Source organism: Drosophila subpulchrella, chromosome 4 (genome assembly GCF_014743375.2).
Source record: "Drosophila subpulchrella strain 33 F10 #4 breed RU33 chromosome 4, RU_Dsub_v1.1 Primary Assembly, whole genome shotgun sequence".
In the NCBI taxonomy this organism is placed as follows: Eukaryota; Metazoa; Arthropoda; class Insecta; order Diptera; family Drosophilidae; genus Drosophila; species Drosophila subpulchrella.
The window spans coordinates 805,736-821,675 of NC_050608.1; the positions used below are offsets into that span (position 1 = coordinate 805,736).

The following is a 15,940-nucleotide window of genomic DNA, read 5'->3' on the forward strand; positions in this document are numbered from 1 at the left end:
CAAATTAAAATATTTATATCTATTTCATCTGACTTAGCTGAACAATTAAATTGTATCCTCAATTCTAACTCGAACTCCAAATTTCTATTTATTGAAAATAAATTAATGAAACTTAAGCTGGGGCAAGCGTTCGTTGCCACATAGATTCAGTTTAATAAGCTTTCAAAATATGTGGAATTCTTAGAATGACTTGGTAAACAATATAGTAACGCCCTACTAAACTGAATCAAAGTGCCAATAAATGATAGAGAATTCCACCCTATAATCAGCGAGTCTGCTAAAAGCGCACAATTTGGTTCTTACCCTTTCAACTTTTTTAAGGGCCGGTAACGGTTTTTCCGTTTCTTTAAGGTCTCCCCAATTGGGGTCCTGTTCGTCTTTGTCCCATTTTTGATAACGACGTTTTTTGAGCATGGCACGGAAGTCCATGCCACTTGAATCAGATACATAGAGCTGCATCTCGGCGGAATCCTCACCATGAATGTTTGAAACAACAATCTTGTACTTGCTCTCATCGTTGGGCTTGCACTTACGCATACACAAGGTAATTGTGTTTGTCTGCCCATCTGTGAGGAACTTAAACCGACCGCCCTCAAGAATCTCACTAACTCCCTTGTAGAACTTGAACGTAGGTGCTGGACTGCCTTCGATGCCCACCGTAAGGTAAGCAGTCGAGTCTAGAAAACAAGTACAAAGCATGCTCACGTTAACAAATACACTTTGGTTAGTCAGTTTCCTCTGAAGAGAATGTGTAGATACCAGGACCCGTAAAACACCACTCACAATAAAAACCGAATGCGTAATTTCAAAAAACCTCTTCTATCTGGCTTTATTTTCAGAAACAGATTAGATCGGACAACTGTATTTCAAATTGATTAAAATGTTTCCTTGCTAAGTAGTTTCATATATCACTTTTTATTAAAACTACTTCATTTTGCTTAGTTTTGTGCATATATCTTTTCTTTTATTGCTACGCATCGGACCACGTTAATTTATTTTTACCATTTTGCAATTTAAGCATGTTAAATGTGAGGCATCCAGGAATTTATATTTACGAATCCTGGTAGATGTATATGTTTCGTCGACATAAAACATGTATGTATACTTACCTTCAACAGCAGAATAAGACTCTTGGACATCGACGATTGAAGGAGGACCGCCATCACCCACATCGCGCAATGGCGTGGATGGCTTGTTTATAAGATCTTCTAGGTCTTGCACGCTTGGGCGGCGAACATCAATCGACGGTCTCCTCCGCTATTGACCGAACACATACACATTGACACAGATGACGATCGAAACAGGGAAATATATAAGCAGATAAACAAATATAAGACATACTGATCAACAGAAATTATGTCATTTACAATGCCTAGACAACATTCAAGATGTGATCTTTATAAGGCTTGACAAATAATCAGGCTTGTTCCGATGTCCTAGTTAAGTAGTGAAAGCAAAAAAATTAAGTTCAATGTAAATTTGTTGTCATTGGATTCGTTATGTTTGGAAAAACTTAAGGATCGGAAAAGGCCTGAATGGTAAATAAACATTTATACGTAGTTAATGTTCATAAGATAATAATAAACATTTTTTATAAACGAAAATCAAAACGCATTCGGCTGACAGAGTAAGGATAATTATTCCAAACTGTCAATGTAACATAAAACTAAAACTACAAACGCATTCTACTTGTTTTAAAAGGTTAGACATATGTGTAAATGAATAATGTTAACAAAAATGTACTTGTACATCACAGTCTTGAACGTTTATAGTTCTTTAAGAAACACAATAAAAGAACGGGGCACTTAATTGCAACATTCTTATTTAGTAAGTTGTTTTTAATTGATTAACCTGACAAATAACACAATAAAATAGAATATATAGAGTCGATAATATCCAAAATTACCTCAACAAGGCGAATAGTGAATAAATATAAATAAAAGCTAAAAATAAAAAATCTTACTTCTAAAAATACCTATATAATTTTAGTCCAATTAAAATGAAGTCAAGGAAGAAAGCTGCAGTCGAGTGCCTCGACTATCAGATAACCGTTATGAGTATAAGATAACCAAGCAGCAAAGCGACTTTTTTCGACATTGCAAAGCGCCACCTAGCGGCGATTACAATATTTGGTCATATCTTCTTAATAAATGATCAAATTACAAGGAAAATTTTTAAGAACCCTGTAAGCGAAGGCGAAATGTTTTAAGGTTATCTACTAAGTTTAAGGCTAGCAGTTTTGACCAAGTACGGGAATTTGTAATGAAAAAGCAACCAAACCAAACACATATGTTTGGAATTTTTTTTTTGCATTTTGCTTTGATCGTGTGTGTGAGTTTGTATTCATTTATGAATAAGGTTAGGATATTCGTTTAAAAAATCCCAAAAATTCTAATAAGTTTCCTATCTTAAATGCATGAAATAAAAAATCTCCCAGAATGGCGATCGTTTAAATAAAATACGAAAACTTAATTTGATTGCCGCTAACTGGAGCAGCAACCTGTTAGAAAAAATTGCATATTATCTTGAACGCGTTAACTCAAATGCATTCATTATTTATTGTCAGCTGTTAGCTGATAGAGATGCCAGACGGGCAAACATCTTCATTGCTTTCAGCATTTCATAAACGAGTCGTTTAAATAAATTACGAAAACTCATTTCTATTGCTACTTGTTTGGATGGATTCAAATTTAAAATTTACTTTTATTTAACAAGCATATTATAAAAATAATTTTAATTTACAAATAAATTTTTTTTTCCTGTCCTGTCTCTATCAATAAAAATATTATTTAAATCGTTTTAATAACGACGAATTGCTGACAAGCAAAAAAAATGATCACAGGGAAACTGAGCAAGGGGTCAAAGGGGTAATATTGCAAAGGAGCTAAGCCAATTGGTGAAGTTTTGGGATTTGGCATGAAGATTCTTGAGGTTCTGAGACAGCGCAAGTTTTTTCAGCAGGTTGCCACGCCCACTCTGTGGCCCACACCAAAACTTGTCTAGCGCCCACATTTGTAATCTTCATGCAAAAATTGTACAAGTCGGCCCATCCATTAAAAAGTTATGAGCAAATAAAGGAATCCACGCTAAAAAAGGCTGTTGCGGGGTGTGCAATTTTGTGAGCACTCGCTTTGCTGCTTGCATATCTCCATCTTCCTCACACTTCCCTCAGCTGAGTAACGGGTATCTGTCAGTCGAGGCCTTCGACTATAACGTTCTCTCGATTTTGGTTTTCGGAAAGCCCGTTTTCACGTAATTTTGCCCAACGCAAAATTCTTGACAACACTCGAGGTCTGGAAGTTTGCCTATTACTTAAAAACTGTTCATTAAATTGCTGTTTTGTAAATAGCCTCTTAAAAATATTGTGTTTGCGTGTATATAGGCACTGTAAGCGAACCAACACCATCAGTTTTTACAACCGGTTTGTAACAGACAGCGTTTTTGACCCTATAAAGATACTCCTGATCAGTAAACCCGCAAAATCGACTTTAATAATATTAATATTTAGTAAATATATTTTCCTAGCTTCATCTTAAAGGTTTTTTTAAAATGAAACATATAAATACTACAAGGAATGTTTGTTGGAACAGGACTTCGAAAAATGCGATAAATTTTATTGAGCAAATAAAATCCTTACTTGTTAACAAGAAAATAATTAATTACTTTTTCATCGATTTGATTTCAATTCGCGTAGTACTTTATGGAATACTATTAGATATCAACGCGGGTGTTAGGTACTCCGGGTGAAATGAGTTTTTATGCTTTTCGTACTAACTGAAGCACATATTGATAAGGAAAAAAACAGTGGGGATCCCACCTCCTGCACACAATAGTGGGCAGCAACACTATCGTATAGTAGGATTCCAAAAGATTTGCCGACCTGTCAAGCTCTCACTCGGAAATGAACTCCTTAAAATTGATAGGATTTCCCTTAAGAACAAAAAAACACCCCTACTCGTTACAGAAGTTTCTTAGGGAAATTCCCTTTTGGTAAGCAGTAGAACAGCTGAATGCATCAGCCGTCTTTTGACAAAAGTCTAAGTTTTGCCCAAGTGCTATAGCCAAAAGACTGATTACATTTTTGCCCACTACTGTAAAAGGGTACATTAGGTGGGAAATTATGTAACAGGAGGAAGCGTTTCCGACCCTATTAAGGATCAGGATCAGTACATATGAACGCTAAGATCTTGAATATAAAATCTAGAGTGTTGCCATCAAAATTGTATTTTTGCTTGTCGGATTTTCAGTGAACGCTCCACTGAAAAGAAGAGTAACCGATATCGAGGATAAATATCACTGCCAAAAACGTTTCGCACAATTTCAACATTGAATTCAGTGGTATTTGAATTTAAAAGTATATTTTGAAAGAACCTATACATATGTGGTTGTAAACGTTGGTCATCAAAAGTAGAGCACCAAAATCTACTCGCAAATCCTCAGAAACAATCGCTACATTTTATAATATTTGTAGAATTTAAAACGACTTTTTGAGCAAATTTGGTGTTGGTAATTGTTTTTTATATTAGGGTACATTTTATATATAATTATAATAGGATTTCCAAAAATAAATTCAGTGGCCACGTCCACCCTTTTGAGCATTAGCGAATGTGTCTTGGAGAAAGGAAATAATTATCGTTTATTTGTAATTTTAAAATCTAATTTTAAAACACCACAAAATTGCTATTTTTTAAAAAAGGAAACATTTTTATACAAAAACTAGGATATTGAAAGCCTTGCAATCTATTTTCTACACAACTACACATTTGTATCGATTGCAGCATAACCAAATATCCCAATTGTGTTTAGAGGTATGGTACGAAAATTGGTTTGGAAGTTTTGGGTTAAATATTTTGTACAACATTTTTTAATGTGACTGAATTAAAAAATATGGATATTTACAGTTATTGCACTGAATATTACATACATATGTACGTCCTACTACGTCATTATAATAAAACTTCCATTCATTTCCATAATCAATAAAAAGCAAACGAACACATAGAATAATAATGATCGATAAAATCGACCACAGTATCGAGACCTGTTTCGTGTCCCCCATTTCTCCGGGTCGCGGTTGCTTTTGCTGACGTGTTTAAGAAAAATAAAAAGTGGAAAAATACTTTACTTTGGTTTTGTTTTATAAATAAAAGCGTAGTGTCCAAGGTGATATAAGTTTTATACTCTAACAAAAATTTTAAATTTCTAAAGAGACCTGATTTCCATACACGGTTTTCGCAGGTATGAAAGATTGAAAAGTTTTCATACAAAATTAATGGTGTCATGCAAAGGAAATCGAAAACTAAAGTGAGAAATCAGGTCGTAGAAATGGTAACCAAATTAAAAAAAAGTTCTTAGAGTGTAAGATTCCGTTCTAACACCAAACTGAATGTGTACATGCTGCTACAATACTGCAACCAATAGGCAAAGTTCATATTTATAAAACAAAGATTTAATATAAGACAAAATAAAGTAACAAACCAATGTAATTGACTGGGTTTATCAGCTTATACAATAAAAAATAGTGGATGCAATTAGATTAGAGTTATGACGCAAATTAAATACAAACTGTACTACTTTTTTAATTAATCTCTTCAAAAGTTTAGTCAAACAAATTATAGCCCGTTTTACTTCTACAGGAATTGTGTGAGGCTCCGGTATTATTATGAATAATGTATTTTTGAATGAGTATCGAGTCAATGGACCGGTTTCTGATGTATTTTTTGTATTTCTTTTTAAAGTATGTGCATTTTTGTCTTGAAATGGAATGCAAATCACCAAATGTTAAAAATACGTTCTACTAACAAAACTGTTTATGCAACAACGCTGTGCAGCTAACTCTCACCTGTCCTTCACCGACCTCGCCTGGCCTCAACAACTGTAATATTATTGAATCGTATTATAATGCTGAGCAAGGTATTATACACTCTATCATAAATTATGGAATTAAAACGACTTGTAAGTAGGTACTTTTTATATCAATGTATGTAACCACTGGGTTTTGTTTTTAAAAGGTTTCTGGGAGAGTATAATAGATGGTGTACTCCTGTTTCAAATAATTTTGATTATTTTTTATAGTTCACATACCAAGAATATCTAGTATTTGTTATAAATACTTATCGTCACATTCTACCGAGCTGAACGTGCATGTAATTCCAATTATTTGTTTAGTAGATATTGAACTAGATGTTGTCTGCTCAGTGGCAATTATATATTTGAACAATAAACCATAGCAGCCAAAATGACCGATATGAATCAAAACTATAAATTCTCTAGGCTGCACCGTTCAATGGAATCAGCCAGTATATAATATAAAAAAACATATAAATACGCGTGTATATATTTATATACACACATGTCTATTGGTTTATATGAATTTCAAGCACACGAAGGGCATGGTTGAAAAAATGGAATATGTACCCATCGGCAGGCACAGTGAGATGTCGCAATGCAATCGACTAAGTCTGGGGAAACAGAAAGTATTTTGTACGTCCAAAAAATGTTTATCGGCTTGTAGCTTTGGCTTATTTATAGCATCCGTTGGTCAACATTCTACTGTACTATAAAAATAAAAATATGCTGGGTATATCTGGGCTCATGTGCCCTATTTTTGAACCACGAACGTGTTATTTTTGTTTTATTTTCTTTGTTATTTTTTATACGTATCTCGAGGGTAAGCTTGATGTCTCTAAAATTAAATTTTGGTTCATGTGTTAAAATCTAGAGGGTCCTTCTAGATCCGCCTACGATGTAAGAACATGATTTTTTTGACTGTTTTTCGCGATACTGGAAAGAGTGCTGACAGAAAATCAACTCTCTCGCTTGATATTAAGTATATCAGCACAACATTTTCACTTCTTAAAATGTTTGTTAGAAATATAGCTAAACAACATTTTTAATTTCTGGCGAAGCCTATTTTATATTACGAGCTGGCGAATATATTGAGGTTTCTTACCCGCGTGTCCATTACTTCGCCGGGACGGAGTTTCTTCTGTTTTGGGTTGTTGATTGATGAAGGATTTGCGGAGTGGGTGTACGAGTGTTGTTGTTGAATGCAAAGGGTATGCGTTGGAGTATTTAATGTTTTGTTGTTGAGATTTTAAGAACATTTTTTGTTGGGTTGTTATTAAATGAAGTTGTATTGATAGATTGTTGGTTGGCGGGTTGGTTGTTGTTTAGTTTGAAGGGCATTTTGCATATATGGTAGGTACATAAAAGGGAACACAGTAAATACATATATAAATTAGCTACAAGGAGTAAATTACTATTTTTCATAAATGCATACACTTAATCAAATATTACACAGTAATTGACAAAGCAATATTTTAATCACACATATTTGTTGTCCTTTATAATTAAGAAAACAAATAAAACTACTTTCAAGAAACTGTGTTCGCGAGGCTTGAAAAAGTCACTAAACTAATAAAGTTATTTCAAAAGTCTACATTTTATTGTCGTTTCTTTTAGATGGAAAGCTAATAGACAGTTCTATGTAAGCAATACAAAAACAGAAAGAAAAAAATGTACTGATATATGTATATACACGTGTAAATGTGGTTCCAATTCGGTTTAAGCCAACATTAATCAAATGTACCGTGGTCAAACATTATATTATTAACATTTTCATGTACGAAGTGTTCAGTACTTGATAACTTTTCGTCGGTCTACTGTTACCACAGTTTTACCACACATTTCTTTGAAGTAATAAATTAGCACTCAAAAAAAATGAGCCCTACAGTTTGGGTCTTAAACTAAACATAATAACATAAGATTGTATAATTCGCAGAAAAAAAAATAGGTTTAATTAAAAATAGTATTAAGATTAATATAGAGACCCTTTAGCAACAAGTTTCTTATTTTGTAAAAATTTCAATGAGACTAAATAACAAATGAAAACGTTTTGTAGTTGCCTTAATAGCATTATTATTAAGTCTTTTTTGAATACGAAAGTACTTTGATTCCTTTACTCTAAAAACAAATAGGTAACCCGAAAGGCTTAAATAAACATGTTTTTATTTTCAAAAATATTATTCTAGTTGCAAAATTGAAATTGAATCATGAAATTAAAGGGTAAAGGTTTTAGGGCTAATTCTTTTTGAGTGAAATCTATTGTTCCCAAATGCTTAGGAAGCACTGGGAGATTTAAGAAAAAGAGCCTCACTAGCTTATGTGCACTGCTCACCTCATCATTGATGATCAGAGATGGTCGACGACCAGTATCGGCTGGCGGGATAAGAGATCCGCGGCGACTTGGAGGCTCCGGTGCCAGTGATGGTCGCTTCTCCCGTATCACTTCTATCTTCGGTGGCTCACCTGGAGCAGGTGGTTGCATCCTGGAGACCTTTGGCTTCTCCTCCTAAGGAAAATATTATAAAAACATTCTGCTATAGTCGTTACTTTTATTGTTAGTGTACTGATGGATGTATTTAGCGCATTTTGTTTAAGTCAGTTTTCATCCGATTTTTGTTCATCAATCTTGGAATAGGAGATCCTCATTCTTTTTCTTGTAAGAATTTAAATTTCGCATTTACAATTTTTGTAAATATATTTGAAAATGCTCAGAAAAAAACTTATTTATACTTTAACTAAGAAATGTATTTGACTCTTAGAATAGGAATTGAAAATCGTCTTGTAATCAGTGCGTTTATTAACACTATAGTATAGTACAATTTACTTGGTTATTCCTGAACATGTAGTTTTTAAATTATTTGTATTTACTTAGATGGACAGATGAAATTATGAAATACCCACCGTTATTGTAAAATTGAAAGTAGACATTTTAATGACCAAATCCTTAAAACTGATTTAAGTTTACTTTATGTTAATTGAATTAAATGCCAAAAGATGAAAAGGGCATGGCAGTCATATCGTATACTAATATTATTAAATTTTTTTTAATTAAAACAAGTATTGAAAAAACTAAACAATTTTGGGACGTTTAGACAGAGCGACAATAACAGACAGACATCAAACGACTTATGAGGAACAGTTGCATATTTTTTGACAAAAGATATTTCAACACATTAAATATAAGCATTTATTTATGTATACATTTTTTACACAATATATATTCATATAAATATATATAGGAGCATATAAATAACGTATAAAATGTGTGGCGACGTATACATACATCTTATTAAACTGTCTTTTGGTGTTTGTTTCATATTATATTTGTGTTTCGAAAACATTTATACATAAGATTGTTCAAAGGTGGATATATATACAGAAATTTACGAAGCAAGATTCCACTGGGCAGTATTAAATTGAACAAAAAATGTCCATGCTTACCTTAGGTTCTTCAATAGGCAATTTTACTTCGGGTTGTTTAGTGTCCGGTGTGATAATAGCTGGTGTGGGTTTCTCTGAATTGGTTTTATCGATGTTAACAGGTTCATATTTTTCTAAAACGGGCCGCTCATAGTCATCCTCAAGGGTTGCTAGAGCCTCAGGTTTTTTTAGGTCCGACAATTGCGCCTTAATTGCCTTTGTAGGAGAGAGCTGTTCGGTCGCATTTGCCTTCGATTTTATGGATATTAGGAAGGGCATTAGGGAGTTTGTACCAAATAAGAAAACAGTCAAGGGCAGAGAATAGGAGTACAGACAAAAAACAGAGAAAGATAGAGAGTGACAGGGAAAGAGACAGGCGTGAAGAGAGCGAACCAGCAGAGAAGACATAGATTTATCAGTAATAAATTGGGTGTAGAAGTACCCGAAGTTTGAAATTACAAATGATTTTGAAAACTTGTAAATTGGTAAGTTAATAAAATAGAGATATTTATAGAAGAGCCGCTTGTTGCACGAATGTTTTAAAATCTGTTACCTTTGTTAATTGTATAGCTTGCTGAGGCGCAGCTTGCTCTTTAGCATCCTTTATCACGGGCTTTAAAACTACCCCAAGGAATGATTCATTTTGAATTGGTTCCTTGGTCATCAGATTTCTTACAGAGGATCGACGTCGCTGCCTTATAATATCTAGTACAGATGGTTTATCGGCCTGCTAGGTTTAATTTTTGTAAGGTTTTTTTAAGAATTAGAACGAGTAAGGGATCTATTCTATGTAAAATGCAAAAATATTCTTATTTTTTCTACAATCGGGTCACCCCAAAAATGTATGCACTCGGTCTGTGTTTTGGTGTATACTGCTTTTTGTAATCTACTTACCTCAGGAAGTTTTTTATTTCCGATCTCAGATGTATCCTTTAAAAAAGTGCCGTGGAATAAGGTTTGGGGTGCAATGGGAAAGATAATAGAACAACGTCAAAAACAATGTACAAACCAAATAAAAAACAACTTTGAACTCAAAAGTTATTTTAGACTTTGCGCTTTACGTTACATAGAGTTGCTTTTTTGTAGTGAAATTTAGTTGTATGTGCGACAAATGTATTTCAATTACCTCGGGCTCAATAATGACTGGTTTAAGGATAGCGCCGTCTCGACTGTCATCTTCATCAGGGAGTTTACCTTTGCCGATTTTCAAGCCCTTAGGTTCCTCTGCAGGCTTTTCAATTATTTCCGCCTTCTGTATACATACACAGTGACCAGACATAAAGTTATAACATATATGACAATCAAATTATTTAAAAAATAAAACAAAACGGAATGATATAGTCGAGTCCGTCGACTATCAGATATCTATTGGTCTGTTAACCAATTTTACTATACAATTTTAAGGCAACTCGCGAGCGCCAACATATGCTCCACTGCGCATGCAAAGCCCTTTCGACTGGTGCTGGATTACTTTTTAGGAATTATACATTTAGCATAAACTAAATACGAAATGAAACAACTTTACATTAGCTTAAATACGCTCTTCCACTTTCTCTCTGATTCATATAGAAGATATCCAACGCACATATATATTGGTATAAGATTCGATACCAAAACATAGGAACACCGAGCGCAATTTGGCCCCTATTTTGAACAAAACCGAAAAGTCGTAAAAGGATAACATTAATATCGAATGTTACTAACAGAAAAGTTTAACAGTGCGCACCACTGATAAGTTAACAGCTGTGAAAGCCTGTTTTTATTTCAACGAGGTGGCAGCGCCGGTGAATCGCCTATTATTCTTAACAGTTTAAACTGTCAAAAAGTGTAAAACTAAACGAAGCACTGCCGTTTTCGAAATACATACCTTCAAATCAGGGGTGTTTGTAACTTGTGTTTGTGACCTTGATATTGTACTTATTGATTGTGGTGCTCGTATAATCGTGTGTAGATTCTAACGTCAAATTAATATAAAATCTACGTTCATTTTAATATTTAAATAGAGCTACAAAGTGATTCCAGCTCTTTTCACATCTAAAACCTCTTTTGTTCTATAGAGTATTTAATTCTCATTAAGCTCAGTTGGCCATCTTTTGTATTTTAATTTCTTTAAATGTTATATACTTGATAAAATAAAACAAAACTTTTAAAAGTGCCTTCGTTTTTAAGCTACAAAAAGTGTTCAAATTCACCAAAGTACAGCGTTAGCAGTTAAAGTGGCTTACAAGCAGTGTTGCAGTCGAAATGGTTAACTAGTAATGGTGCAATTGGAAATGTTCTTGAAGGTATTGACCTGTAAGTTCAGATTAAATTTACACTGAAACAAAATCTTTCAAAATGTGGGCGCCAAACAGGTATTAACGTTATTGGCGATTATGGGCGTGGCACTAGGTTAAAATAGATTTGCGCCTGCATGCCTAATGTGAACTTTCTAGCTTTTATAGTTTACGAGATCTCATCGTTCACACGGACAGACAAAAAATGGCTGGTGATCCTGATCAAGAATAAATGTATATACTTTATACTGCTTAACGAATACAGTATGCCCTTTACCCCCAGATAACGGTTTAACAATACATACTTTGGGAATTCCATTTTTCTGAGCAGGTGCCTCAGATTCCTTCTTTCCACTATCTAAGATGGGTTTTTCCATCTTGTTTGGTATTTCAAGTTCACGACCAAAGTCGGTTGGCGTAAAATCAGATTTTTCGTACTTTTCTAGTGCTGGACGTTCGTAGTCTGGAATTTCTGGGAGCTCTTCGTATTTTGGCTTTGCTTTTGCTTTAGCCTTTACTTTTGGTTTTGCAACCTCAGGCTTTGGATCCTCTTTCACTTGAGCGATCGATGTTTTACGCAGCTTTGGCAGTTCTTCGGCAGGTTTTTGCTCCTCTATAACCTGTACCACACATTAAATAGATGGACAGAAAACAATTAAGATGATGTACGAACAAAATTTAGCACTCACATTTAATAGATTAAATAAAAGAAACAAATATAGCTTCAACAAATAATTGCAAATTTTATAGTTGCTTAAAAATGTACCCACAATTGCTTAATTTTGTATGGTCGTTTCAATATACATACATATCCGATGTTGTACTTTGCTGAGAGTACTTCAAGAGTTTTGGAGTATAACCGCATAACATCTTCAGCATTATTGAGGGTATGAATAATAATGAATATATAATAATAATAAAATGCGAAACAAACTTAAAAATGGGGAAAACTGCGAAATTTTATTTGTTATATGTTAATACCAAACTATGTCCTTTTGAATCTAAATATTGATATTCACTGTTCTAAAACACGTTTTTTATACATATATTGTACACCTGTTTTCTACTACAAATCACAAACGGACAGACGGACATGGCTAGATCGACACGTCTAGTGATGCTGATATGCAAGGGTATAAAAATGCATTTTGTGCAACGATTCTATCGAAGACTATTTAAACAAAATATTTTAAATATTTTAAAATATTTTAAAGACGTCAGATTTTCGACTAAAACTTTGGAAGGGAATTTCCAAGTACCTATTTATAATTAATATACCTATTATAATAAATAATTTAACTTTAATTTAACTAATTGTCCGACAACAATTTAATTAAACGCATTAAGTGCGTGATTAGTATAATCAGATTTAACGTCATGCACTCGTGAATTGTTGACGTCATAAGTTAAAGCAGGACAGCGTACACATCTGTCTGTTTTACTGTTTAGCTTAAACATATTTTGTTTAAAAACATATTTTGTATTTTGACAAAACAAAGAAAGTGAAAGTTAGGCTTAAGAAAACCCTTGTAGTTGTATATTATTCACAGAGAGCATAAAAACAAAAGTAATCAACAGTTTCAGAGCATTTGATGATTCTTGACTTAACCGCTTACCTTTGAAGTTCGTCGTTTGTCAGCGGGTTTTAGCTTGGGAATCTCTTCTTTTAAGGCTTGTGGGTTTTTGTTAGCGTCAACTTGCTTACTATCAACCTGCTACAGTGGAAATAGTTTTCTTATAGGTGTATATATGGGGATTAAAGCAATTTAATCTACGGACGGAATTATCCTTATTGCTTGGGCTTGACACTAAAATTGGCGTCAACATCTAAGCACTTTTCAAACAGTATACATATGTACCTGTTGATGTGTGTTGTTCGCTACTTACCTCCAGCGGTTTTTTGTCAATGACGGATGATCGTCGGGATTCCGACTTGGAGTCTTCAACCTTATGGTTAAACAAAAAATGGACACATTTAACGGTTAGCGTTCAACAAAACAACACAACTGTATATAGTTACTTACAGCCAGGGATGATCGTCGGGATTCTGACTTAGAGTCTTCAACCTTATGGTTATACAAAAAATGGACACATTTAACGGTCAACGATAGAACACACTTGTGTAAAATTACTTACAGCCAGGGATGTCCTTCTCGATGACACCTTCTTATCATCGACTGTGAGTGCGTCCTGCACTGTGATTACCGATTGGCGGCGTACCTCTGACGAGGTCTCTTCCTTGACCGACACAATACTTGCCTGGACAACATCAAAACATATAACGTTAAACTCACTTATGTGTTTCCTCATATTCACATATGATTACAAGAACTCATTAAATGAACTACAATTCCTTCTTTTCTTAGTTCAGTGAATTTGGTTTACAGTGATTAACTTTTTTCTTAGTATGCATATAAAAGGATAGTTAAAAAGGCAATTTTAAAAAGTTTATCAATGTAATTTTTAAACACAAAAAATTTAAGTTCGAGATGTTCATGCTTAATAATTCCCCATGAAATATCGATAAAAAGTAAGTAAAGTAACGTGGGTTTTATGGGATATCTGTGATTTGAAAGCAAGAAAGGGTTGAATTTATGAAACCGCAGTTGAAAACATTTGTAGTTTGTAATTATAGTTGTCCATTTTGTTCTTAAGTGTTATTGTTATGTGTAAAACGAATTTCTTATTGTAAAATATTTAGTTTTTGGCTTCAAATGATTTTTCTTACCTTTCGTTCCACTTTTTTTAGACCTATTTGTTCGGTTGCCTTTTGCTGTGGATGAAATTTGAAAATGTTATTACTAATAGGTTTGGCAGTTCTATCTTCAAGGTGAACAAAAACATAAAAAGCACGAGAGAGCGCTATAGTCGATTGCCTCGATTATCATATACCTGTTACTCAGATAACTTATTAGATGTTTAATAAAATATTAGATTGAATAGAATTAATTTCAATTTACACTGAAAGAAAATCCTAAAAATGGGGCGCCTGACACACTCAAGCGTTAGGGGCGTTAGAGTGTGGGTGGCACTCCACTGAAATAAACTGGCGCTGGCTAAACTGGCTAAGAACCCATGGAATAAGTATGCTTGATCCCAACATAGTTTACGAAATCTTCGCGTTCGTATGGACAGACGGACGGATACGGATGAATACTTTATAGGGTCGGAAACTTTTTACCTGTGACATACTATGCGACCAATACAAAACACCCTTTTGTTATATGAGTAACGGATATAACTATAAATCAGTAAGAACACGTTAGTTATTGTGCTTGATGTGGAAGTGTCTTGGTGGCTGGCAAAAAATCAAAGCAGAGTAGTTGGACCGCGGATGCGAGAAAGTTTACCTCTTCAGGCTCTTGCTTATTGCCTTTAGGTGGATCTGCAGTAGCCTTTTCTTTTTTAGGCTTGGCTTCTGGGTGAGCTGCCTTATCCTTTTTATCAGTGAGCTTCGGTTTTGTTTGCTCAGACTTTGGTTCGGATTTAGCTTTATTTGGCTCACGAGTTTCAGGTTTTTCGGTTTCTTGGTGATCAACTGGACTTTCTCTTACTTCTGACTTTTGAACTTCATTGTCCTCGGTCTCTTTTTGTACGCTCTGTTCTTCTTTCTTGTCGATTTTTTCTTCTTTCTCTTGCTTTTCCGGTTTTGGAATAGATTGAACGGATTCTTCCTCCTCAATCGGCTTTATGTGTTGTGTTGTTTGTTGAAGTGTATACAAGTGTATTGTTATTAACCAGAATGAGAGTTTGTACAAATTAGAAATATATATTAGTAAGATGGTATAGAAAATAGAAGAGGTAGTTATAGTTTGACACGAAGGCCTTGATTTGAAGACAAGTCGGTTAAATACAGATTTAATCAGATTTTTTGCAATTCGTGTGAACTGTGCAGTCAAAGAACTGTAAGAGCTTTATTCGGGAAAAAATAAAGTGATTTGTCACTTAAGAAATGGAAAATAGATAAGAGTCGTCAAAGTATAGTGGTTTATCTGCAGGAAGTAATAGAAAATCACGAAAAATAGATTACAGTGTACAATTGAGAATTTAACTAATTATAACTATCAGAATGCTCTGAGAATATACTGCGAACCTCATCACTAGTAAACTGGCCAACAGGCTTTAATGTAACACCAAATTTGTCCTTAGATGCATTTGACTGGGCTATATCCAGAGGAGAATTTGTTGCACTTATCCTTTTCAATTTCGGTATTTGATATAAGGTTACGCCAGACTGTGTGGTAAAAAGAATACACTTTTAACGATTTGTGAGTTGCAGTTTTTTATACCAAATCTGTTAATTATTAATACCATTATGTTTTGATTGATTATACTTTTGATATGTTTTGTTAGGTAGATAAAAAGGGTTTATGGAATGTGGGACACGTAGTTTGGTA

General features: G+C 34.0%; 1 protein-coding gene across 35 annotated transcripts in view; it reads right to left on the reverse strand.

The window, feature by feature from the left end:
* Positions 1–15,940, reverse strand: part of LOC119552740 (twitchin) — a 63,036-nt gene that overhangs the window by 34,880 nt on the left and 12,216 nt on the right. For 5 of the 35 annotated variants that reach the window (XM_037864177.1, XM_037864919.1, XM_037862550.1 and 2 more), the window contains 17 exons: positions 15,637–15,777; positions 14,272–14,316; positions 13,680–13,802; positions 13,568–13,609; positions 13,431–13,490; positions 13,160–13,258; positions 11,849–12,163; positions 10,394–10,519; positions 10,162–10,197; positions 9,821–9,997; positions 9,289–9,516; positions 8,180–8,353; positions 6,953–6,988; positions 5,843–5,875; positions 5,042–5,083; positions 1,110–1,257; positions 304–677 (listed from right to left, as the gene is read on the reverse strand). In XM_037864177.1, the coding sequence (XP_037720105.1) occupies positions 304–677; positions 1,110–1,257; positions 5,042–5,083; positions 5,843–5,875; positions 6,953–6,988; positions 8,180–8,353; positions 9,289–9,516; positions 9,821–9,997; positions 10,162–10,197; positions 10,394–10,519; positions 11,849–12,163; positions 13,160–13,258; positions 13,431–13,490; positions 13,568–13,609; positions 13,680–13,802; positions 14,272–14,316; positions 15,637–15,777 (2,199 nt within the window). Of the gene's footprint in view, positions 1–303; positions 678–1,109; positions 1,258–5,041; positions 5,084–5,842; positions 5,876–6,952; positions 6,989–8,179; positions 8,354–8,748; positions 8,791–9,288; positions 9,517–9,820; positions 9,998–10,161; positions 10,198–10,393; positions 10,520–11,848; positions 12,164–13,159; positions 13,259–13,430; positions 13,491–13,567; positions 13,610–13,679; positions 13,803–14,271; positions 14,317–14,893; positions 15,230–15,636; positions 15,778–15,940 lie in introns of those variants that run through there. The other 30 variants (XM_037864510.1, XM_037863927.1, XM_037863682.1 and 27 more) reach the window with 24 other exon arrangements.